The 27024-nt window shown below is 46.1% G+C and overlaps 1 protein-coding gene across 1 annotated transcript; it reads left to right on the forward strand.

Moving 5' to 3' along the window:
* Window positions 1–5161: 5161 nt before the first annotated feature.
* On the forward strand, window positions 5162–6112 carry LOC306663258 (olfactory receptor 2T11-like; the record flags this gene model as incomplete). The annotated part of the gene is made up of 1 exon (XM_079143691.1): window positions 5162–6112. The coding sequence occupies one exon, from the start codon at window positions 5162–5164 to the stop codon at window positions 6110–6112; it is 951 nt and encodes a 316-aa protein (XP_078999817.1).
* Between the last annotated feature and the right edge of the window lie 20912 nt (window positions 6113–27024).

The following is a 27024-nucleotide window of genomic DNA, read 5'->3' on the forward strand; positions in this document are numbered from 1 at the left end:
GGGCTCAAGCTGGCCAGACTGGTGGAACCCTTCTGCTGCAGCCTCTCCAGCCTGCACCTGGGCCTCTGCAGCAGAGGAACCAGCGAACCGCTTCCCAGGGTCTTGCTGAGCAAGCTCCAGGTGCTCCTGCCCTGGGAGGAATGGCCTCAGGTGCCAGCCCTGAGCCTGTGTCCACCTGAGGCTGAGAGGAGTGGGTGGGAAGCAGGGCTGCCCACCCTGCACCCCATGGCCGCACTGGGTGAGGCGGAGAGGAGAGGAGGTGGCACCAGGCGAGCAGTGCAGACACGTGCCCAGGGAGGGAGCCCAGGGCTGTCCACGAGCCCCAGGAGGGGCTGAGAGGACCTGCAGGTAGAGCAGACCCACGGCCTTCACCTCCCCGGGTGGGAGAGCGCGGTCGGCTCCGGCAGTGAGTCCTCAGGCTGACGTGTCCCCTGTAGCTGCTGGCCTGGGCCCAGCGTGGGCAGCTGCCTGTACCTCTGAGCCCCCACACTCAGGAAGCCCTGTTGAGGAGAGCGCATGGCGTGTCACCAGGAGCAGAGAGACCCGGTGAGAAACTGGATTCAGGTCGCACAGGTCGCCATTGCCCTCGGCGTGTTTTCAAAATGCCGTTTAAGGAGCAAAACACGTCTCCTCTCCATTTTGGGACATTTAAACCTAGGAAAATACAGGAGGAAAAGGCAGTTATGTCAAAACGCGTGCTGACTTAACTCAGCGTTAGTTTTGTGAACCATCAGCTGGATTCTCCGGTAGCCTCTCCGTTTACTTCTGAAGAAGGATGCTGGGTCCCACTTCCAGGCATGCTCCTGGTCTCCCTCTCCAGGCTATCAGGCCTGCCCTCAGGAATCACCCATTTGAGTGAACCCTGCTGCGCCTGCTGACAGCCATTCCTTCTCCACGGGGCCGGGAACTCTGCAGCGCCCCTGCGCGGTGCCAAGGCTGGCGAAGGGCTGGGGCGACCCCAGAGAGCGGGGGCTCTTCGCTTCCTTGGGGGGTTAAGGTATGACTCTGCTCTGAAGCCAGGAAGGGTTAGCGACGAAGCCTGCAGAATCCTACTCCGAGGTCAGCCAGGCATCTGGCGGCTTTGATGAGGGGGGCTTGCCAAGGAGGGAGGGAGACTTTTGAGTTCCTGGGGGGAAAGCAGCTGTATTTTGTTGTTTTATTACCTCGTTGACTAAGTTTGATTAGAAATTCACATTTTCCTTGAGTGTGATTTTGGCCTCGAAACTTGATTCTCTTCGCCGGTTGCAAACTTAACTGATGCGTAAAAGGCGCTGTCTTTCTGAACAGTCTGTGTGGAAGCAGAGAGCCCAGAGGAGGAAGGCCACGTCCCTGAGCCTCCGGTCCCCAGCTTTGAGAGGGGAGCACCCAGCAGGGACGTGGGTGTCCCAAGCTCACTGCCAGTGACCTGCCTTCCTTGTGTTCAGACCCAGAAAATGATCCATTGGCAACGTTGGTTCCTGTGGCTGTGGTATCCAGGTGCCTCAGACTTGGTTTCTGTGTCCCGGTTCTGGAAGCCAGTGCTGGAAACCCTGGCCTCGGGAGGGCTGCGGTCCTTCATGCAGGACTTGGGGGCCGGCTGCCCTCCAGGCCGCCTCAGCCTGGGACGGAGGTCCTGCTGATTCTCAGAGCCAGGGGCGGATCACCCAAGTCTGTTTCAGGCCACGGCCCCTTTGATTCTCTGCCCTCCTTCTTGATAAACCCCGTGTGAGCGTATGATCCAGAGCAAGCTCACCTCAGAGTCTCCACATAATAACACGGCAAGGTCTTCCTTTCGCCACATAAGGGAGTTGGTGGATGGGCTCCAGGGCTTAGGACGTGTGTCTGTTGGAGGGGGTTCTTCTGCCTGCAGTTGGTTTTATTCAACACTAGCTAAGACCATTAGAGCTTAATTAAATTCAAAAAAGTAGCAAGTCAATAATAATCCCAGTGGCATTTTTAAGACACTATTTTTCTGATAAGAGGCAGATGAATAGTTGGTGCTAAAACAAATCATGTACCCTGATTTTGTCTTTGCATCCGTTTCACACAGGGTGTTTCAAACTATATTGTCAGCACCTGGGACATAAGCTCTGGGCGTGTGAGATCCTTATGAGGCTGCAAACACCCCTTCACAGTATTCGGGCCCTAATCACATAAAGAGCCATCGCCGCAGGGCAGATTCCAGGACAGAGGAGTGGTGAGCGCCTCTTTTCTTCTTGCTTGATTTCGGTGCTGGGGATGGAACCTAAGCACATGGTCTACCACGGAGCTGCACCCCAGCCCCAGGGCCCCCTCTGTTATAGACTCTGCCGACATTTTAGTGGCTCCTTACCCCAGTAACTGGATTTTAAGCTCAGGAAGTCATTATCTCAAATTTGTCTACATAAATCTCACTGACATAAAAGCTAATTATTATTGCTCCACCTCAGAAACTTGTGTTGTTTTCTTTTCTAGAACCAAGTTTTTTTTTTTTTTAAATGTAGGTGGTTCCTATTTTTGGTTAATTTTGTTTTGGAGTGAGGATAAACACAAAGAACTGCATTTTTTTTCATTGACCATCTAAAAAAGATTTATTGTTTGTTATGGTAGATTTTATACATAAGAGAAAGTGTCATGGGACCGAACTATGAAATTACTATGCGGTCATGAATGCATTCTCTTCTGTGAGCAGTGCGGAGGTGTTAAGTGGCCACTTGGTGGTAGCTCGTGTAACTTGGGCCTTGCCCAGCATGGACGGGCAGGGGCTGTGCTCGCTGGGTGGTCTGCCTTCGGGTCCTGGCTCTGCCCTCCTCCGTGCTGGGCTTTGCCCCACCATCACCTCAGATGCTGTGATGCCATTACAGAGCGGCATTTTAAAAAAGCCTTTCCCTTCAGTACATGCTATAAAAGCAGACGTTTAATCACTTGTGAGGAATTCTATTAGAACTATACCATCTGAAAAGCATAAAAGGTAAACCATCTGCATCTCACTGACCGATGTGTTTAGAAACCATCCAGTTGAAGATTTAACGAGTACTGACAGCACGCCAGTCATTCTTTTAGATGGTGAGAGTGGTTAACAAATCCTCAGGCACTGATCCTCACGCACACTGGGCTCGCTTTCCAGAACCAGAGTCGAACACAAGCAAACTGAACCTGTAGTCCGTCAGGTGGTGCTAAGAACCAGGAAGAGGTACAAAGGCGTCGAGTGGGACCAGAGCAGACCTCTGAGAAGGTGGCCTGTGGCCAAGCCCTGAAGCACATGTGGGCATGGCCAGCTAAGATGGGATGGCAATGGGAGCTAGGGACAGAGGTCCTGGGCTGGGACCCCAGAGAGGGGACAGAGCACCAGCAAGCTGACCACAGGGCTGCAGCCCTGTGACCAGCACACTGGAGGGGACAGGAGGGGACTTGGAGTAAGAGTCAGAACAGGATGTCCCTGAGTGCAGGCTTCAGCAGAGAGTGGCCTGGTGTGACCAGGTCCCCCAAGGTCACTTTGGTTGCTGTGCTGGAGGAGACTAGGGGGCCACAGGGAGAGCAGAGAGGATGTGAGGAAGCTCCTGGACAGCCCAGGTTAACGGCAGTGCACTCGCCCAGCCCACTGGCTGTGCACGGACTAGTTTATGCTTTGGGATAAGATGTCTGAATTCCTTTAATGCAGCAAAGAGAAGATGCATCCTTGTCACCTTAGAGTGGATTAGTTTTATAAGAAGTTTTTGGAGTTAAAAACAGAATACCTCTAATCTATTCATGGATTTTAATAAAAAACATATCATAGACCATATCTTCAACTGTCCTTTGGAAATGCGATGGAATTGAATGAATGGATCAGGAGGCGAAGGCTCACTGGCAAGACCGTTTAGAGCTTTGGTCACAAGATCCTTGTGGGAGGCCTGACAAAGGAGGCATAGCTGTGAACTCCTTGCAGAGTCATTTGATCAACTGAATCAGAGAGAAATCTGGAGAGAGGCCATTCAATTCTAATGTCAGAGCCTCCGTTCTCGTATTAGTTTCTACTAAGTTTTACTAAGTCAATTCTCACTGGCATAATTCTTGAACCTCCATTAAACCAGGTAAGACCTACTCATGGTAAAGGACAAACAGAGATCTGAGTTTCACATAACAGTTTCACACACAGTCTTCTTGAAAATTCAAGTATATCACAAGCTTATAACAGAAATCGTTCTGATGTCTGAAAAGCAGACAGAGCTGGCATCCTGAATTTTTATTTGCCAGCTCTGACACCCCTGGTGAGTGGGCTGAGTTGTCTGGCTGCCACCGTGAACAGGCACAGCCACGGCACGTGCACCTGGCATCTGCCTGGTTGGAGCCTCATCTTCACATGCACAGACGTGTGACGCTCGAGCTGCTGCTGCCGACCACTAGGGAGGGGGCTTTACTTCATGTGTGATCCTTTCTCTTCTTAAATAAATTTTTACTCACTCTGATGTCGGGATGGAGACCCTTCCCCCACGGTGGCAGGCTGCTTCCCCTTCCTGGGTCCCCTCGGCTTCCCCACCCTGAGCTCAGCTCTTGCCTCAGGGCTGTCTTCAACCCCCTCGCCTGTTTCCCACGCCCCCAGAGGCCGAGGTGGCAATGCAGGGAAGCAGCCTAGCTGCATCTTCAGAACCACCTTGCAGAATTTGATTCTGGAAGCTGTTTGCAGAGAAACTGTACTCAAGAAACTATTTGAAAACAGATGTGCTGTAGCAGCAGGGCCGCTAGCTCAGTCCTGCCAAGACCCAGGACACGTGGGCACTTCCCTCCTGAGCCCTGCATGTGTGCTGATCATCCTCTCCTCAGTGGCTGCTTCTCACCCTCAGCCAGAGAGTACATCAGCGAATGGGTCACTCTTTTCTCCAGCGGGCATTTGCTTGGTCCTCTGTTGCAGTGAGAACTGCGGGAGCAAGCAGAGCAGGCCTGGCGACCTCTACCCCAGGAGAGCGCTACCCTGCCCTGGCCGCCTCTGACACAGCTGCACAGACCCCGGCAGCATCCTCGGGCTGCTCCCAACCCCACAGAGCCACAGCGGCTGCCGTGTGATGACTTTGCTGCTTTGTTTTTCTCCAGCTTCCTGCCCTGGAATATTTCTCTCAGCCAGCGTCCCTGCAGATTGGCCTCCACTATGGGCTCCCCACCTGACCTTGTCTCCTTCCTCCTGTGCTGGGGTGTCCCTGACCCCAGAACTCCTTCAGCACTGTCAATGGGAAACAGAACTTCAAGCTCCAACTTTGTCCTCCTGGGGCTTCTGGTGAGCAGTGAGGTGACCGAGGTTGTTTTCACAGTCATCTTTGCTATTTTCGTGGTGGCCGTTGCAGCAAATTCGGTCATGATATTCTTGATTCAGGTGGACTCCCGCCTCCACACCCCCATGTACTTTCTGCTCAGCCAGCTGTCCATCATGGACACCCTTTTCATCTGTACCACTGTCCCGAAGCTCCTGGGGGACATGGTTTCTACAGAGAAGACCATTTCCTTTGTGGCCTGTGGCATCCAGATCTTCCTGTACTCGACTATGGCTGGCTCAGAGTTCTTCCTACAGGGCCTCATGGCCTACGACCACTACATGGCTGTCTGTAACCCCCTTAGGTACCCAGTTCTCATGAACCGCAAGCTGTGTCTTTTGCTGGCTGCTGGTGCCTGGTTTGGGGGCTCACTTGATGGCTTTCTGCTCACGCCCATCACCATGAATGTCCCCTACTGTGGCTCCCGCCAGATCAATCAGTTTTTCTGTGAGGTCCCTGCAGTCCTCAAACTGGCCTGTGCTGACACATCCTTGCATGAGACCCTGATGTACATCTGCTGCGTCCTCATGCTGCTCATTCCCATCTCTCTCATCTCCACCTCCTATGCCCCCATCTTGTTCACCGTCCACCACGTGCGCTCTGCTGAGGGCCACAAAAAGGCCTTCACCACCTGCTCATCTCACCTGACTGTGGTCAGCATTTTCTACGGGGCTGCCTTCTACACCTATGTGCTGCCCCCGTTGTTCCACACACCTGAGCAGGACAAGGTAGTGTCCGCCTTCTATACCATTGTCACACCCATGCTTAATCCTCTCATCTACAGTCTCAGAAATAAGGACATCATGGGGGCCTTGAAGAAGGTGTTTGCACACTGCTCACCTGCTCAGAAAGCATCAAGTGAGGCCTAGATTCAGTAGCATGAGGAAAGGTCTTCCCAAGAACATCGTCCATGAGCCCGGTTTCCCGGACTCCGTGCTCAGTCGTCGAAGCCTACCTGCAGTTAGGAGGATCACCTGACCTGGACGCTTGCTGGGGTAGGACTGCAGCCCCTGCCTGCGCGTGCTGTGGGCACTGAGCACGGGAGGCAAGACTCTCGCCTCTGCCTCTGTTCCGCACCTGTGCTCTGCGCCTCCTTAGATCCCAGGAACAATAGGTCTGAAGGGAAGCACCTGTGAGCAGTGGAGGCCACGCTCGGTGGCAGTGGCTTCCTTACGGGGGCAGGGCCCTCTGACCAGCCTGAGATAAGCAGGGAATGACCCAACTAAGACCGCCTGCCTTGGCAGCTGTGAAGGGCTGCAGGGTGGGATGGCCACACCTGTAACCCCAGTGACTCAGGAGGCTGAGGCTGGAGGGTCTCAAACTCAAGTCCAGCTCGGCACCTTAGCAAAACCCTGATTCAAAATAAGAAAAGAAAAGGACTGGGGGTGTGGCTCAGTGGTAGAGCACCCCTGGTTCAATCCCAGCACCAAGAGCTCCAGCGTGAGAACCCTAACCTTGCCCTCCTTCCTCTGTCAGCCTGGGAGACGGGGCTGAGGTGTGGTGCCCCTTGTCTTCCCGGTGGGGCTGCACTGATGAAAGTCCCTTCCAGGCGTGTCACCATGACCTTCCTCGCATCGTGTCGCCATGACCTTCCTCTCATCATGTCGCCGTGACCTTCCTCTCATCGTGTCGCCGTGACCTTCCTCTCATCGTGTCGCCGTGACCTGCCTCGCATCGTGTTGCGGTGACCTTCCTTCCATGCATGTCGCCGTGACCTTCCTCTCATCGTGTCGCCGTGACCTTCCTCTCATCGTGTCGCCGTGACCTGCCTCGCATCATGTCGCCGTGACCTTCCTTCCATGCGTGTTGCCGTGACCTTCCTCTCATCGTGTCGCCGTGACCTTCCTTGCATCGTGTCGCCATGACCTTCCTTCCATGCGTGTCGCCGTGACCTTCCTCGCATCGTGTCACCGTGACCTTCCTCGCATCGTGTCGCCGTGACCCTCCTCTCATCGTGTCGCCGTGACCCTGCTCTCATCGTGTCGCCGTGACCCTGCTCTCATCGTGTCGCCGTGACCTTCCTCTCATCGTGTCGCCCTGACCTTCCTCTCATCGTGTCGCCCTGACCTTCCTCTCATCGTGTCGCCGTGACCTTCCTCTCATCGTGTCGCCGTGACCTGCCTAGTATCGTGTCGCCGTGACCTTCCTTCCATGCATGTCGTCGTGACCTTCCTCTCATCGTGTCGCCATGACCTGCCTCGCATCGTGTCGCCGTGACCTTCCTCGCATCGTGTCGCCGTGACCTTCCTCTCATCGTGTCGCCGTGACCTTCCTCTCATCGTGTCACCCTGACCTTCTTCTCATCGTGTCGCCATGACCTCTCCTGTTTTTCTTTTAATTCATTTTATTTTTTAAAATTTTGCAGACTGACTTTGATTTGTTGTACACAAATGGGGTGCACCTTTCCATTTCTATGGTTCTGCAGATGTCGATGCACACCGCTCGTGTGTCGTACACATACACAGGGCGATGTCTGTCTCAGTCCTCCTGCTTGGTTTTCTGGGAGAGTGGGCACCTGATTTGCTGGACCTCCAGAGTCAGGCCTCTGGCTGGGACACTGGTACCAGGATGTTTCCCTAGTTAGGCACAGACTTTTGGGCAAAATATCAAAAAAAAAAAATTTACTCCTGGTAGTTTGAAGAATTTAAAGAATTCACCTGCTCTTGTCTCTGGGGGAAAACAAGAGTAGAGGTCACAGCAACCTTCCACCAGGCACCAGGACTCCTTGGTGCTCTAGGTAAACAAGGCAAAACCCCTAAAAAGTTGCCAAATTTTTGTTGTTCAGTTTTCTGTGGCGACTTTTGCGCCTGCAGAGTAAGCATACCATCCCGCAGAAGACAAGAAAGGAAGCCGCCACACAGTTTGGCCGTGCATTCCTCGTGGGAGCTCTGTGATCACCTTAGAGTCCCCTGTGCTGCCTGCAGCCACCAAATATGCAGCCACAGTCCGTGGGCGAGTGGAGCAGAACTGTCCATGTGAGAGCACGCAAGTTCTAACAGGCGCAAAGAGGAAACAGGCGCCATGTCCGACATCACGAAGGCCACCTGCCACTTACCGGGAGACCCGTCCCGTCCGGAAGCCTCAGCCCTCCCATGCCGTGATTCAGCAGCAGTGCTTGGTCTGGATTGGGGTCGGGACCTGAGTGAGTCCTGGGGGACGTGGGCAGGTCGTTGTCCTCGGGGCTGGTCGCACAAGCGGCTGGTCCTGCATGATGCCCACTCTGAGTGATGGGCGGAAGGTCGGACTGTCCTCCTGGCTGGCCCTGGGTGGAGTCCTGAAGGGCGAACCAGCCCCTCGAGGTTCCGAGGGCAGAGCCCGCTGCAGGCAGGTGTTTCACTCTGCAATGGCTCCAGAAACGTCAGAGGGACCGAGTCACTGTCACTGTGCTGTTGCTGCTAAACGGCGATTTGCATAAACGTTTTCTTTCTTATTTTTCACCAGATATATCCCTAACACCAATACAAGAGAAGTGCACAGATAGGAATGTTTCTTCTTAGTCAGTCTCCATCTTACCTTGTAAAACTTAAGGAGAATAGTCACCCCAGGTGCTACAGCAAACGGGGCCATTTGTCTGGGAACATTTATTTGGTATTTTCAGGAGGCAACTGACTCAGCACATGGAGGCAGAGGCAGCGGGGGTCTTGTGAGAACCATCCCGTGACTAGGTGTGTTCCCGTGTTCCCGTGAGGTGGGACTTGGCAGCAGAGGGGCCAGAGCAAACCACTGCCCCATGAGCACCACATTCATGAGACCACCCAGGTCAAGAAAGGACAGGTGACCAGCCCTCAGAGCCTGCTGGCCTCCAGCTCCCTCACGTGCCTCGTGGCAGAGAGAAATGCAGCCCTCGGCCCCACTAACTCTCATTCTGAGCCACTTTCAGGCGTGCAGAAGAGCAGAGAGCAAGAAGAGGAGGTCCCAGTCTGTTCATGTGACATTTTACACGACCGTGAAATCACCATGAGAGCAGGAAATCCACGCTGTACTGGTTTCCCACCAATAACAATTCTCTCCTGGACTTTCACTCAGGATCACACACTGCATGTGTGTTATTTTTACATCGTCTCCTGCCGTCTCTGACACTCCCCATTCCCACCTTAACACAGTTGAAGAATATTGATTTCTTTGGACAAATGAATTTATAGTGACAATTCCCTGGATCTTTATTGCATCCCAGATAACATGTATTCCTACACACCACGGTTGAATTTTGATCATGTATTCAAAATTTCACTAATAAAATTATACTTCATTGTCTAGCTGAAATTTTATAAGGAGATTCTTATTTCTGCATGATAAGAACCCATAACTGTGCACACACACACATGCACCAAAAACTATGCAAAAAATTTAACAACAGATTGAAAAAAAAAAGGTACAAAGAAATTCCAAACCCCAATGTTGAGGTCATTGAACAATTAAAATAAATCCAGTCCATGACCTAGCTACACATATGTGTATTCCAAATATCAGTGTACATGATACTCCAAGCAAAGTGTGTTACGAAGAGGAATGCGCAATATACTGTAAAATAAATACATGATGCGAGGTCCTCCTGACTGCAGGTCAAAGCCAGGTGATCTCCAGAGCTTCCACTAGTTGTGAAGCACACAGGACGGCCCTGCTGGGAACACTGGGGACACAGTCTAGGAAAGGTAGTTCCCACCTCTGGTGCTCAGAGGAGCGATGCCAGGGCCCTGGGGAACCACAGGACTGATCTGTGCACCTGCAGCTGCCAGCTCCTCTGCAGAGCAGCCCTCAGAGAAGCAGACGGTGGGAGGAGCTTAAACTGAGGCTGCTGCTGATAGAGCCCCCATGCCCATCAGGCTGCTGTTGCTTTTGGTGCCTGAATGGGGCCGGGTGGGTGCGCGTGAGAACTGTGCTTTTCTATGACCCCAGTGGTGAGGAAATGGTGTTTAGTGGGTGCTAATTTATGTGCGATGGCGTTTGTGGACCTTGCAGTATGTATTTATATTTCCATATAGAAAGAGTATTGATTGCAGTGTGTAATTGATAGATTAGTAAATGTTCTTGGACAGTTGAATTGTGCAACTGCACGCACCGGGGCGTGTATAGCAAGGACAAGCGCAGACGCGGCGCCCGAGTCTGCCTCTGAAGCGGGCCCAGTCTACGCAGGCGGGCGAGGGGCAGGACAAGCCCAGCAGAGGAGACCGATTAGCTGTTCCCCGGACCCACGGTCTCCCCCTCCTTAGTAAAGATGGCCTAGTATTTGCAGGTAACATTTATGCTCCAGTATAAAGACACTTTCTTATTTACAACTAAAATAAATTGCATGCATTATTTTGCAACTAAAACTAATCAGTACGAAATGGCAAAGCAGAAGCAAATGGGCTTCACTCTGCGGCACGAAAACCCAAATACTACAGTGGCAAAATTTCCAACCGCAATGTCACAGTTTGAATCCCAGCTCTCACCCAACTCAAAATCTGTGACACTCCGTCTGGCACAGAGCTGTGAAAGCCAGAGCCGGGGTGGGAGGTGGTCGGGTGGGGACCCTCAGAACGCGGATGAGCACTGTGACGCTGTCTCGGTGAAACCCATCACCCCTGCACTAAATACAGCAATACTTTTAGATTTGAGAACCTGGAGCCAAGGGCAAGAAGCCCGCCCACCTCTGAGGGCCTCTCCAGGAAGGCCGGGTCTGCGCGGGGTGCAGCGACCAGCTGGATGGAGACGCAGAAAAGCGCTGGTCTTGGGAGTGCACCCTCCGCGATCCCCCCAGGGGAGCGCTACCCCGGATTCCGTGGGCCCAAGCGATTCCTACCTCTTGCCCCAGAGAAAGTTTTGCGGAATTTAAAAATCCCTGCAGGAGCGGCGGACCTGGGCTCAGCCCGCCATCTAGTGTCAAGAGGACGCATCGCCCCCAAGTGGAGAAGCCCGTCGTGTGCGCAAGGCCACGACAGATCCCCTTGAAGACACAAGAAGCAGGAGGTGGCAGAGACGGGAATTAATGCCAAGTTCTGCGGTGAAGATACAAACTCACACCCGTAGGAATGAGAGCAGCCGAGCGCAGTGGCGCAGGCCTGTGATCACAGTGGCCGCAGAGGCTGATGCAGGAGGATGCAAGTTCAATGACTGTGCAGACACTGTCTCAAAATAAAAAAAAAATAATAATAACAATGTAAAAGGCGGGGAATGTGGCTCAGTATAAACCACTGCAGGGTTCAATTCCCTGAACCAAAGGAAAAAAATTTTAAAAAAAAGAGAGCAAGCAGACAGGCCACCAAGACCTGGCTAGAATGAAACAAACAAGACCCAGTGGCTGATCCTCATCAGCTGGAGATGGGTGATGTCAGAGAAGTCACAGTGGCTGCTTAGAGGAGACCAGCAAACTCCAGGATAATACCAAAAACTTTTAGAAATTTGCCCAAGAATTTTAACAGACATTGAAATTGTAATATGTCACCCAGAAATTCTGGATGGCAAACGGCAGGGAGTGAGCTCAGGGGCTCAGCGGAGAGCCGCACCAGCAGATTCCACCAACCAGCAGAAGAATCAGCAAGGCAAAGAGGCTGGGAAACCACACAGTAGAGGAGAGAAAGGGACCCATGAGGAAGGAAAAATAAAGGTAACTCCCAGGACACGTGCAATGTGAAGAGTGACCCGAGGGCTGGCTGCAGTCCAGCAGAACCAGAAAGTAGCAGGGCACAGTGTCCACTCAATGATGTAACAGAAAACCGCACACCCAGAAGAAGACGTGAGGTTGTCAGGTCCATAGCCCAGCTGTGCTGGGACAGTGGGATGGGTTGCCAGGAGACCAAAGGAAACACCCAGGGAAGGAGTGTGGGACACGGGAGCTTTACTGAGAGCGGCTACTGCAACTGGCTGAGCATTGGCACCTCCATCCCTCATGTGCTCACCAAGAAGCGCCTCCTTCCCTCGTGGCCATTTGTCTGGCGTGGCTGGCTGGATGAGTGTGTTCTTTGCACACTGCCCTCAGCTCTCCCCTGGGGGAGGGCTTTGTAAGATGGACTGTGGGAGCAGGGCATTGGCAGCGCTCGCCTGCATGCTTGCTCTGTTCCTTGTGTGACCAGCACTCCACGGGGCAGCCATACTGGCATTTCTGCAAAAGCCCTCCTTCTCCAGACAAGGTCAGCTCTCCCCAGTTCCCAGTGTGCACGCGGGGAAGCCAGGGTCCTTCAAGACATTGATCCCAAGATGCCATCCCACCTGGGTGCTCTCTGGTCCCTTGGCTTGACGAGGCTCTGGGGAACCGAGGGGGCCGGCTCGGGATGACGGAGTTTTACCTCCTCCTTTTCCTCAGGCGACCCCGACCCCTCCCCAGCACCGAAGAAGCCCTGAGGAACAGCCGGCGGGACCCAGCATCAGACGTTCTGAGGCCTGGAGGGCTTGGGGTCGGGCTCCTGGAGAGGCGGAGAGGACGGAGCTCCCAGCGCCAGACCTGGACCAGGGCGGGGAAGGCGGCGAGAGGCGAGAAGCCCTCACTCCCCCGCCACCGCGGCCTGTGGAAAGCTGACCAAGGTAAGCACGCAGGAGCCGGGCACCGAAGGAGAGCAGGCACCTAGCGAGATCCTGCAGCTCATCCAGTCGTGGACAGACAGTGGAGCCCGCAGGACAGCCACCTCGTGCAGCCCACCGCCAGCCCGCTGCCCGAGGAGAAGTCAATCAATCGCGTCTCCCACCTCCGAGAGCGAGATCAAACCAGAGGTTCCCTGCAGCGGACCGAGGTCCCTGCAGTGATCCAAATGTGAGGGACTTGTAGAGGGTCGCTGCAGCCCCCTCCCCAGGCAGACAAGGGGCGTGGGGAGGAGCAGCCCCGTCTGGGAAGTGCTGGCCTCACAGGTTTTGCAGAGCCCAGGAGCTGGGCAGAGAGGAGTGCAGATGCACAGATGGGTGTTGCCTGCGCCACTGTCACACCCCAGGTGGGCCTGGACAGAGGTGGGACAGCTGTCTCAGTCCCAGGCAGCAGAAATGGATGGCACCTGTGACCCATGGCAGTAGCCAGTGGGAGCTTGGACATGGACAGGACGAGGTCTGCCCCAGGCCATGCAGGGGAACAGCACCTGTGGGTCACAACCTTGGGCAGTGGGAGCCAGAGCCCAGGTGAAAGGGCTGGGTCTGTTTATCCAGGAGCAGGGACAGTGCGCTGGTGATCTGCTGGTCAAGGAGGATGCTTCTGCACCATCGGCCACCCATGCAGAACCCAGAACCACAGGTCCCAGGTTTGCAGACAGCTACAGACTCTAGCCACTTGAAGAGGACCCTGTGGAGGGAGTAGGCATGCAGTGACCTTCGGCAGCCACTTCTGAACATTCCTGCCCTGAGGAGGAGGAGTGTGGCCGCTTGGATTTGGAGTGACTACACCGGAGCTACAGGCGGTTGCCAGAGGAGAAGCAGCGTGGTGAGCTGTTTGGACTCAGACCACTTCTGAACACCGGGGCCTGCCCGGAGGAGTAGGTGGAGGAGGAGGAGGAGGAGCACGGCAGGTCGTTTGGACTTGCAGTGACTGCATTAGAGCTCCAGGCAGCTGCTCAGAGGAGAAGGCAAGTGGTGAGTTGTTTGGACTTAAAGCAACCGCTCCTGAACACCGGGGGGCTGCCTGGAGGAGGAGCGTGGTGGGTCGCTTGGTCTCGAGTGGCCACATCAGAGCTCCGGGCGGTTGCCCAGAGGACGCGTGCAGAGGGTCACGTGGATTCAGAGCCACTCAGAGCGACTGCTCCTGAACACCTGGGGGGTTACTTGGAGAAGGAGGAAGAACAGGGAGGGTCACTTCGACTCGGAGTGATTGATTGCCCAGGGCTACGGGTGGTTGGTGGGAGGAGGAGGCGCACAGTGAGTTCCTTGGACTCCTAGTGACCGCACCAGAACACCAGGCGGCTGTCTGGAGGAAGAGACGTGCGGCGGGACTCTGGGACTCGGAGCGATTATACGGGGCCCCAGGTGGCTGCTCAGAGGAGGGGCCGCATAGCCAGGCGATTAGGTGCAGAACAGGGTCCCAGGATCTAGGAGTCTTCTTGGTGGAAGAGCCGCACAGAGACACGCTTAGGGCAGAGCGAAGGTTCCAGGCCTGCGGGCAGATTCTCTGAGGAGGGGCAGCCTGAGGAGATTCATCTGAGAATGGTGAGGCTCCCAAACCCAGGAGGTAGGGCCAGGCCCCTGGGACTTTGCAGATAAAGGCAGCCAAGCCCAGGCAGTAGCTGTAAATTGAGGGGAACCTCTAGGAGGGGAACTGACCAGCGAGACCTCCCCACCGGGTGAGTCTTCCCTGGCAGGTGACGTTTCCCACAAGGATGGTAAAACCAGAGACACAGGCCCAAACAGGCCTTGCCTCAGCCGGCAGCCTAGTTCTCCTTTAGATGACCATTGGTCAACAAGTGGAGGAACCTCTGCCCACTAGCAGGGATTATACCCCACCTGAAGGCCACCACCCTTAGAGAGGCAGCTTCCTTGTGGAGCACCACGCACTTCCTCCAAGACTTCAGCCTACTGAAGGCCAAGAGGGGATATATATAGAAATCGTCAAGGACATTGTAAGTCAATAGAGGAAATCTGCAATATCTCAGTGGTCCACTGATACCTGAATAATATGAGAAAACAAGGAAAGAAAATGCCGCAAACAAATCTAGATGTTACATCAATAAAACCCAATGACAGCATGGCAGAAGAAATGACAGGAGTTCAGAATGTACATAATTGAAATGATCAGGGAAGCAAACGATGAGATGAAAGAGCAAATGCACGCACTGAATGATGAGATGAAAGAGCAAATGCAGGCATTGAATGATCGCACCAATCGACCGTTAAAAGAGCAAATAGAGGAAGCAAAAGATCATTTCAATAAAGAGTTAGAGATACTGAAAAAAAACGAAACAGAAATCCTTGAAATGAAGGAAACAATAAACCAAATTAAGAACTCCATAGAAAACATATCCAGTAGGATAGAATACCTGGAAGACAGAACCTCAGACATTGAAGACAAAATTTTTAACCTTGAAAACAAAGTTGAACAAATAGAGAAGATGGTAAGAAATCATGAACAGAATCTCCAAGAACTATGGGATATCATGAAAAGGCCAAATTTAAGAATTATTGGGAATGAGGAAAGCCTAGAGAAACAAACCAAAGGAATGAACAATCTATTCGATGAAATAATATCAGAAAATTTCCCAAATCTGAAGAATGAAATGGAAAATCAAGTTCAAGAGGCTTATAGGACTCCAAATTCACAAAATTACAACAGACCCACACCAAGGCACATTATAATGAAAATATCTAACATACAAAATAAAGACAGAATTTTAAAGGCTGTGAGAGAAAAGAACCAAATTACATTCAGGGGGAAACCAATACGGATATCAGCAGATTTTGCAATCCAGACCCTAAAAGCTAGAAGGGTCTGGAACAACATTTTTCAAGCCCTGAAAGAAAATGGATGCCAACCAAGAATCTTATACCCAGCAAAACTTACCTTCAAATATGACGATGAAATAAAATCGTTCCATGTTAAACAAAAGCTAAAAGAATTTACAAAAAGAAAGCCAGCATTACAGAACGTTCTCAGCAAAATATTCCATGAGGAAGAGATGAAAAACAAAGAAGCAAATCAGCAAAGGGAGGAATTATCCTAAAGGAATTGTCAAATAAAGGAGGTACCAAGTTGTGTCAAATAAATAAATAAATAAAATTTAAAAATGAACCATATGACCAGGAAACCAAATCATATCTCAATAATAACCCTGAATGTTAATGGCCTGAATTCATCAATCAAAAGACATAGACTGGCAGATTGGATTAAAAAGAAAGCTCCAACAATATGTTGCCTGCAAGAGACTCACCTCATAGAAAAAGATACCCATAGACTAAAGGTGAAAGGATGGGGAAAAACATACCATGCACATGGACTCAGCAAAAAAGCTGGAGTATCCATCCTCATTTCAGATAATGTGGACTTCAAGAAAAAGTTAGTCAGAAGGGATAAAGAAGGTCATTTCATACTGCTTAATGGAAGCATAAATCAGCAAGATATAACACTCATAAACATCTATGCCGCAAACAGTGGCTCATCCACATATGTCAAACAAATCCTTCTCAATTCCAGAAACCAAATAGACCATAACACAATAATACTAGGTGATTTTAACATGCCTCTCTCACCACTTGACAGATCTTCCAGACAAAAATTGAACAAAGAAATCATAGATCTCAATAACACAATCAATAATTTAGACTTAACAGACATTTATAGAATGTACCATCCAACCAAGAGCGAATACACTTTCTTCTCAGCAGCACATGGATCCTTCTCTAAAATAGACCATATATTATGCCACAAAGCTAATGTTAGCAAATACAAGAAGATAGAGACACTATCAGATCATAATGGATTGAAGATAGAAATAAATGAAAGAGTAAAACACAGAAACTATTCCAACATCTGGAGATTAAACAATATGCTATTATATGATGAATGGATAACAGAAGATATTAGGAAGGAAATTAAAAAATTCTTAGAGGTAAATGAGAACAAGGAAACATCATACCAAAATCTCTGGGACACTATGAAAGCAGTACTTAGAGGGAAATTTATTTCATGGAGCGCATTTAATAAAAGAAGTAAAACTCAACAAATAAACGACCTAACACTACAGCTCAAAGTCCTAGAAAAAGAAGAACAGACCAGCACCAAAAGTAGTAGAATACAGGAAATAGTTAAACTCAGAGCTGAAATCAATGAAATTGAAGCAAAAGAAACAATACAAAAAATTGACAAAATAAATAGTTGATTCTTCGAAAAAATAAAAAAAATTGATAAACTTTTAGCCGCACTAACAAAGAGAAGACGAGAGAAAACCCAAATCACTAAAATTCGGAATGAACAAGGAAATATCACAACGGACAGGAATGAAATACAAAACATAATTACAAGCTATTTTGAAAATCTATACTCCAACAAAATAGAAAATTTCGAAGACATCAACAGGTTTCTAGAGACATACGAATTGCCTAAACTGAATAAGGAGGACATACACAATTTAAATAGACCAATTTCAAGTACTGAAATAGAAGAAGTCATCAAAAGCCTACCAACAAAGAAAAGTCCAGGACCAGATGGGTTCTCAGCCGAGTTCTACAAAACCTTTAAAGAAGAGCTCATTCCAATACTTCTCAAAGTATTCCATAAAATAGAAGAGGAGGGAACCCTCCCAAACTCATTCTATGAAGCCAATATCACCCTGATACCTAAACCAGACAGAGACTCATGGAGGAAAGAAAATTTCAGACCAATATCCTTAATGAACATCGACGCAGAAATTCTCAACAAAATTTAAGCAAATCGCATACAAAATTAAAGCAAATCGCATACAAAAACATATTAAAAAGATAGTGCACCATGATCAAGTGGGTTTCATCCCAGGGATGCAAGGTTGGTTCAATATCAGGAAATCAATAAATGTAATTCACCATATCAATAGACTTAAAGTCAAGAATCACATGATTATTTCAATAGATGGAGAAAAAGCATTTGACAAAATACAGCACCCCTTCATGCTCAAAACACTAGAAAAAATAGGGATAGTGGGAACATTCCTTAACATTGTAAAGGCCATTTATGCTAAGCCCATGGCTAATATCATTCTAAATGGTGAAAAACTGAAAGCATTCCCCCTAAAAACTGGAAGAAGGCGGGGATGCCCTCTTTCACCACTTCTATTCAACATCGTTCTTGAGAATCTAGCCAGAGCAATTAGACAAACCAAAGAAATTAAAAGGATATGAATTGTAAAAGAAGAACTCAAACTATCCTTATTCACTGATGACATGATTATATATTTAGAGGAACCTGGAAATTCCACCAGAAAACTCTTAGAACTCATAAGTGAATTCAGTAAAGTAGCAGGTTACAAGATCAATGCTCATAAATCCAACACATTTTTATACATAAGTGATGAATCTTCAGAAAGAGAAATTAGGAAAACTACCCCATTCACAATAGCCTCGAAAAAAATAAAATACTTGGTAATCAATCTCACAAAAGAAGTGAAAGACCTCTACAATGAGAACTACAGAACACTAAAGAAAGAAATTAAAGAAAACCTTAGAAGATGGAAAGACCTCCCATGTTCTTGGATAGGAAGAATTAATATTGTCAAAATGGCCATACTACCTAAAGTGCTATACAAATTCAATGCAATTCCAATTAAAATCCCAATGATGTACCTTACAGAAATAGAGCAAGCAATTATGAAATTCATTTGGAAGAATAAGAAACCCAGAATAGCTAAAGCAATCCTTAGCAGGAAGAGTGGAACAGGTGGTATTGCAATACCAGATCTTCAACTCTACTACAAAGCAATAGTAACAAAAATGGCATGGTATTGGTACCAAAATAGAAAGGTAGATCAATGGTACAGATAGGGGACACGGACACAAACCCAAGTAAATACAATTTTCTCATACTAGACAAAGGTGCCAAAAATATGCAATGGAGAAAAGATAGCCTCTTCATCAAATGGTGCTGGGAGAATTGGAAATCCATATGCAACAGAAATCCATATCTTTCACCATGCACGAAACTAAACTCAAAATGGATTAAGGACCTTGGAATCAGACCAGAGACCCTGCAGATTATAGAATAAAAAGTAGGTCCAGATCTTCAATATGTTGGCTTAAGACCAGGCTTCCTTAACAGGACTCCCATAGCACAAGAAATAAAAGCAAGAATCAATAACTGGGATAGATTCAAACTAAAAATCTTTCTCTCAGCCAAGGGAACTATCAGTAATGCGAAGAAAGAGCCTACAGAGTGGGAGAATATCTTTGCCAATCATACTTCAGATACAGCACTAATCTCCAGAATCTATAAAGAACTCAAAAAACTCTACACCAAGAATACAAATAATCCAATCGACAAGTGGGCTAAGGAAATGAATAGACACTTCACAGAATTACATCTACAAGCAATCAACAAACATATGGAAAAATGTTCAACATCTCTAGTAATAAGAGAAATGCAAATCAAAACCACCCTAAGATTCCATCTCACCCCAATTAGAATGGCGATTATCAAGAATACAAGCAACAAAGGTGTTGGTGAGGATGTGGGGAGAAAGGTACACTCATACATTGCTGGTGGGACTGCAAATTAGTGCAGCCACTCTGGAAAGCAGTGTGGAGATTCCTTAGAAAACTTGGAATGGAACCACCATTTGACCCAGCTATCCCACTCCTTGGCCTATACCCAAAGGACTTAAAATCAGCATACTACAGAGATACAGCCACATCAATGTTCATAGCTGCTCAATTCACCATTGCCAGACTATGGAACCAACCTAGATGTCCTTCAATTGATGAATGGATAAAGAAAGTGTGGTGTATATATATGTATATATATATATATATATATATATATATATATATACATACAATGGAATATTACTCAGCCATAAAGAATGATAAAATTATGGCATTTGCAGGCAAATGGATGTAATTGGAGAATATCATGCTAAGTGAGATAAGCCAATCTCAAAAAACCAAAGGACGAATGATATCGCTAATAAGTGGAGGATGACACATAATGGGGGGAGTGAAGGGTTAGTGTTAGGGTTAGAGTTAGGGTTAGGGAGGGGGGCAAGAATGGAGGAAGGAAGGACTGTATAGAGGGAAAAGAGGGGTGGGAGGGTTGGGGGGAAGGGAAAAAATAACAGAATGAATCAAACAACATTACTCTATGTAAATTTATGATTACACAAATGGTATGCCTTTATGCCATGTACAAAGAGAGAAACAACATGTATCCCATTTGTTTACAATAAAAAAAGTATAAAGAAAAAAATAAATAAATAAGCCACAAAAATAAATAAATAAATGGTAAATTCTCTTACTTTCCTGACTTGTATAAACTATTAGCACCTACTAATATAGTATTATTACAAAGACCTAAGTTAAGTAAACCTAATGACTTTGCAGTATGTGCTTGTATAAATGCTCCTCATGCTATTCTTATGTCTACCATAAATAATTTCAATATCACTAAAAATAAGGAAGCTTATAACATTTATTTCCATGATTGTGTTCTTACTAATTGTATTAATTCAACCATATCTAAAGATTTAGAGGTGTTTTTAATTGTACATCAGCCTAATTATGTTATATTGCCAGTTAATCTTACAGAATCTTGGTATGATGACCCAGGTGTTGAAATTTTAAAAACAGTTAATGAACTTTTAGGACCGAAAAGATTTGTTGCAGCTTTGATCCCAGGAATAACAGCTTTAATCATTATAATCACTTCTTTTGCTCTCTCGACCACAGCGCTTGTACAGGAAATTCATACTGCTTCACACATAAATGATTTATCTCATAATGTCTCTGTGGCTTGAGCAGCACAAGAACAAATTGATAAAAAATTAGAAACAAAAATTAATGCTCTTGAAGAAGCTATTCTCTTTATGGGAAATGAGATTCAAAATATTCAAACTAGAATGACCACTAGATGTCATGCTAACTACAAATGGATTTGTATTACTCCATTAAAGGTTGATAATAATACTAATTGGGAACAAGTTAAAACTCACCTTAAAGGAGTTTGGAATAATACTAATATAGCACCAGATATCAATGCTTTACAACTACAAATAAGAATGTTAAGTCAGGCTCATCTCTTGGTTGTTCCAGAAGATAATTTGGACTTCCAAATGTTTCATAATATAAAAACAACTATTTAACAGTATGTTCCTAAATACAATATTACGATATGGCTTGATTGGAGTATGTATTTTAATTTTAATTCTTTGTCTTCCAGTCATCCTCTGAGTAATTCTCAGACTAGTCAAGAGAGTAAAAATTCAAGAAGTCCTCTTCACTTTACAAAATAAAAAAGGGGGAGCTGCGGGGATATCCAGAATTCCATCCAGTGCTTGACAAAGATCCTCTGGAGGATGTTTGCAAAGGCTCATCCTAAAAGGAATTGCCAGATGTTTTGCTCCGGAGCATGGTGTTTTTTCTGCTGTGTTTTTCTGATAATATATTACTCATTTCAGTCGGAAGAGATTGCTAAGGGGACAAGGGGAATACAACAAAAATTCCAGAAAATATTACCTACAATCTGAAAAACAATGGGTCTTTACCACTAACAAAGTCAAAAATAATTTTGCAACCATGCAATGAGTCCCTGAAAACCTCTGGAGAAAATAGATATAGATCTGCCTTTGTCTCCAACAGGCTGGGTAAATTCTAACGATGGTGGTGGGGTAAAAGAAGAAGGTTTCACAACATTCTTCCTTCCTACAAAGAATAGGTCACCCCTATAATAAACGTTGGTACACAACAACCATTGGGACCGCTGCCCTCCTGTAGCCCTTAACTCAGCAATTTAGATATTAACCAGATGGACCTAGTAGAGATGGTCACATGAGATTACTTGTCTCTCGCTTTAACCACGAGAGTAATAAGAATAGTCTTAGGTCACATACAGTTTAGATATTAAGGAAATAAACATTGTATTAGCTCATTGACATAGTTAGATATTCTTAAAACAATTGTGATTAGGTAAGGATAATCTGTAAGGTTGCTGTTTTCTGCCTATGCTTTGGAAACTTCTTTAATATTAACCATAAGACTGCCATTATAGCCTGAAGAAAAATGTATATAAACCCAGCCTTCCCCAGAATAAAGTGGGAGTGATTGCACCAGAACTAGAGTCTGTGTCTTTCATTCTCCATCCATCGCTGACGCTGTCTCCCCACGCCCCATTACCTGTGTGGAACCCATAGACTCCTGCTAGGGCTGGACCCCGGCACCTCCCCCACATTCAGAACATCCTAATAGACCCCCTCCCTGAACATCTGGACACCACCCCATCCTCGGGTTGCTATGGGGTCTCCCTTTTCTAAAGTGCACTGGATACTAGACCTTGTCTTCTAATGCCTTTCCTTGCTCCTTCTTTTTCCCCCCCCTTCTGTTTCTTGTATTTATGACTATTTTCTTTTCAATTAAGTGTGGGACTTTGAGAACCGGTGCAATCCTGAGGTTCTCTCCAGGGAAAATGCCATCAGCAGTGAAGCCCTGCTGGCCAGGCACAAAAGTAGCCAGGGCCACTGCAGCCAGGCTGGGGCAGCCTGCAGATGAGAGCAGAAGGTCTCACTCACACTCACACACACACACACACACACACACACGGGCACCTACAGAATGCCTTAGAAGTGAAGAGGGGGAGGCCAGGTGTGGTGGTGTGTGCCCGTAATCCCAGAGGCAAAAAAAGGAGGATCACAAGTTCAATACCAGCCTTAGCAACTTAGTGAAGCCCTAAGCAACTTAGAAAGACTCCATCATAAATAAAACATAGAGAGGGCTGGGGATCTTGCTTGGATGTTAAGACCTTCGGGGTTTAATCCTTACACACACACACACACACACACACACACACACCAAAAAAAAAAAAAAAAGCCAACAATGAGGGCATGCAGGAAATTTAATGAAAGACATCAGAGACATGAGAAGTTATTACATGCACAGGACAAATAAATGTCATAAAAATGAATAATAGATAACAAAAACTGGAAATTTAAATGATTGTAATTCATATAATGGACTCAATGAGTCTATAAATTTGAGAAAAACTACAAGAAAGAAAACTATAGCAACATAGAAGAACAGGAATGGCTGAAGTTTAGAAAAGGGAGGAGAATTAGGGAATTGATAGACGAGGACCTTCACAGACTTATGGGCATTCCTGATAACACACGTGACATCGTAATTATAGAGTCAAAAATGGTCAAATAAAACCAGTTTCTCCAAACAAATATGCAGGTTATCGTATTTGAACAGCATGTAATGCTGAAAACTAAGTGAGAAATAATTTATTGAAAGGTACTTTATTAGGAATTCTGAATGTCATCTTGAATATAATCCTCATAAATTATCAGTATCAGCTACGGAATAAGTTCCTAGATTTTTAGGGAAACATCACAATAGTGAGAAGAAATGCAATAAGAACAACTAAAATACATACGGGTTTAATAATAATATTATATTTTATCTACTACCACTAAACTCTAAAATATGGAACGATGGTTCTAACTGGGATTCTGCTCAAAAGGAGCAAGCGCACTGACTGTGGCCTTTGTCAACCAGACAGGAAATGCGTAGTCCAGCTTGCTTCCTGGACCTCACGCCTGCGTGTCTAAGGGCTCTCCAGGGCGCGTCCTCATCCTTCCCCTGTCCCTCCTATCCCAGGGGCGTACTGACCGGTTGGTGCCCAGGCTGGGTTCACTTGCAACAATGTAGCCACTTTCTCTCAGACTCCTCTTCCCATCTTCCCATCCTCTCTGAACTCCGTCGTTCCTACCTTAATTCCTGCACTCACTCCCTAAAACCATCGGTCCAAGTGTGGAGTGGTTTCAGTCCACAGCCAAGCCGTGGGTACGGGTAACCCGCAGCTGCAGAGGACGCTGCGCCGCACACCCGCTGCTGCAGAGCCAGGAGCCCTCACCCAGCGCACAGGAACCCATCCTGCACCGCTGGCCCCGCAGCCCGCTCCCCGCCTGGCACACGCCTCTCCTGCCTGCTGGATGACAGTCACCTCCACACCAGGCTTTCCTGAAAATACCAATAACGGCTCACGTTTTGAAGCATTCACTTCACATGAATAACATGGATTTAAATATATATATATTATTTTTATCCTTAAAGTGACTACAATTTCAAGAAAACGGGATCCTTTACTCTAGGCCTTAATCTTACCATAAACCCAGGAAACAATTTTATAGAGAGTATCAGTCATTGGTTGTATTATCAATTTCATTTTCAAATCATATTAGGTATCAGCAATTACACCAATTCTTGCCAGAGTCTATAGTAATATGCTTTAGATTTAAAAGGAGTTTTGTGGTTTACAATGTTTACAAGTATTTAAGCAGCACATATAGTTTATCTACTTTTAAGGAAAAATGTCTATCATCTATCATACGTTTATCTATCTCACTATGGATCTAACTTTTAAGCCCACTTGAGTCAAATTTTTTAGAAGTTCTCTAGTGAAGGAAAATTCTAAATTTATAAGTTGCTTATTCTAGTACTTTGTAAATGGCAGTTTTTAATACTTCTAAAAAATTCTAATAAGCACTTTCCAAATAATCTCAATTTTAATGATAATAATAAAAATACCATTAGGATATTTTCCTTTCTTCTCATTCCACTTCCGTGAAGTGACTGGATTGGGTAGCTGACAGTACTACTAGCATGTACCCATTAACTGATGGACATAGTCATCTCTCATCACTTTTTTGCCATTTGTGATACTCCCTTGAAGACTCAGCAGCAACCATGAGTCACCCGACTTTACATGGAGCGGAGTTGGCTCTCTGTGCGTGGGTGTGTGAGTGTTCAATCAGAAACGTCCACAGAGACTGCAAGAGGTTGGTCAAAAACAGCACTGACTGGCCCTTTGCCAAGATGGGAAACAGTTCTGCTTTTTTTGTTTGTTTGTTTGTTTTTTTTTAATTTTAGTGTGTATCCCAGGTGTGTTAACACTCAGTTCAATTGGAAGAGAAACAATTTATGTATTCAAGTACCTTATGCATCACTGTTAATTTACTGTGTCCACATCTGTATTCCAGTCTTAACACCTGTTAGCAAATTTACTTCAGCAAAGCAAAATGCAATAGATTTACTAAAGACATTAGAAGATGCTCGTAAAACATTAGGCACTGAGGGAACAGTCTTTAATCTGCTTTTGGTAATGTTTAATTTCATATTGTTCTTATGTCAGAAATTACTATTAAATCAAAAAAAACTTCTTGTTTCAAAATGAATAAAAAGGGATAGCATTTCTCAATTTTGTGAGATGTTATTTAGAAAATATTCAATATTACATTTTTATTACAGATAATATCTTAAATGTTCTTAGACTTCCTTCCCATAGTCTCCTCTAATTGAACTAATGGTCTGTTTCTATTGGGAAGGAAGTCCTCTGCATCTGAGCTGAACTTATTTTTTCTTAAACTTTTAATTGTGGTAAAATATACATTAAAAACAATTTGTGATAATAATCAATTTTTGCTTCACTATTCAGTTACACCGAGCAGACTCAGACTCACATTTTCTATAGCCAGGGACACTATACATCTCCAGAATTTTTCATCATCCAAACTGTACCCTTCCCCACTGTCAACAAAGGAACCCACAAATATGGAAAAGGATAAAATTCCAGAGAATGACAATAAAAAACGATAATAAAAATGTTCAGGAGCTGAAATAAGATCATCAAAGGAACAAATGAAGAGAACAAATACAGAAAGTGAAAAACAGTTTCAATAAAGAAATGGAGATTCTGAAAACAAACCCTTCAGAATGCCAGGAATTGAAGGATACATGAATCAAATAAAAATTCACTTGAAAGTATCTGCAACAGATTAGATCACATAGGCAATCAGACCTGAGCACACAATTTCAGGTCTTGAAGACAGGTGTCTAAGCTTGAACACTCAGTGTGCAATGACAAAATAAAAATAACTAAGAGTCTATGATCAGAAATTGCATGTACAATTTGAGCACACAAAGAAGCAGCACGTGAGAACTCTGGGGCAAAATCAAGAGAACAAATGTAAGAGTCATTGGGATATAAGAGAAGATGCAGATGCTGGCTTATGTCATTAAAAACCTTTTCAATTAACTAATAGCAGAAAATCTTCCAATCCTTAGAAATGAAATGGACATCCATATGCAGGATGCATACAGAACACCAAACAGGAAAGAAAGTATCCAAGACATGTCGCAATCAAAATGGCTAACATAGAAACCAAGGGAAGAATATAAGAAGCTGCAGGAGAATACCCTCAGATCACTTGTAGAGGTCAACCAGTGAGTCTCACTTCTGGCTTCTTAGGCCCTACAATGAAGGAGGTGCAATATCCAAAACCCTAAAATAAAAAAATCGCCAGTCAAGATTTGGTATATCTAACAAAGTATTTATCAGGATCTAAGAAAAAAATAAAAACTTACCTTGGTAAGGAAAAACTAAAAGAATTCACAAATGTCCAGACATCAGTACAAAGAATAAAGATATAATGCATTGACACAGAGAAAAACCCACCTAGTCACAGCCACCTGATACTCACAAAGGTGGTAAAATCATATACTGGAGAAAAGTTAGCCTTTTTAGCAAATGGTGCTGAGAAAACTGGATATTTGTATATAGAAGAATAAATTATATCCCAAACTCTCACTCTGCACAAAAGTCAAATCAAAGGTAATTTAAGACTTAGAATTTAGACAGGACACTTTGCAACCACTAGAGGAAAAAATAAGATCAACATTCCATCATATACATGTAGGTACCAGCTTCCTCAACAAGACCTTTAAAGCTCAATAAATAAAAGTAAGAATCAATAAGTGGTATGTCATCAAACTAAAAACCTTCTGTGTAGCAAAGGAAATGATTAAAATCATTAAGAGAGAACCTACAGAATAGAAGATCTTTTCCAGTTACTCCTCTGACAGGGGATTAATATTCATAATATATAAAGAACTCAAAAAGCTCAACACACAAAAATGCAAATAACCCTGTCAATAAATAGACAAAAGAAGTAAACAGAAACTTCTCAAAAGAAGGAATACAAGTGGCTGAAAAATATATAAAAAAAATTCTACATCTCTAGCAATTAGGAAAATGCAAATCAAAACTCCGTTGTGATTCCATCTCACTCCAATCAAATTCACAATTATCAAGAACACCAATAATAATAATTGTTGGCAAGGATGTGGGGGAAAATTATGCTCACACATTGTTGGTGACACTGCAAAT

Source organism: Sciurus vulgaris (assembly GCF_902686455.1).
Source record: "Sciurus vulgaris genome assembly, chromosome: 6".
NCBI classification, from domain to species: Eukaryota; Metazoa; Chordata; class Mammalia; order Rodentia; family Sciuridae; genus Sciurus; species Sciurus vulgaris.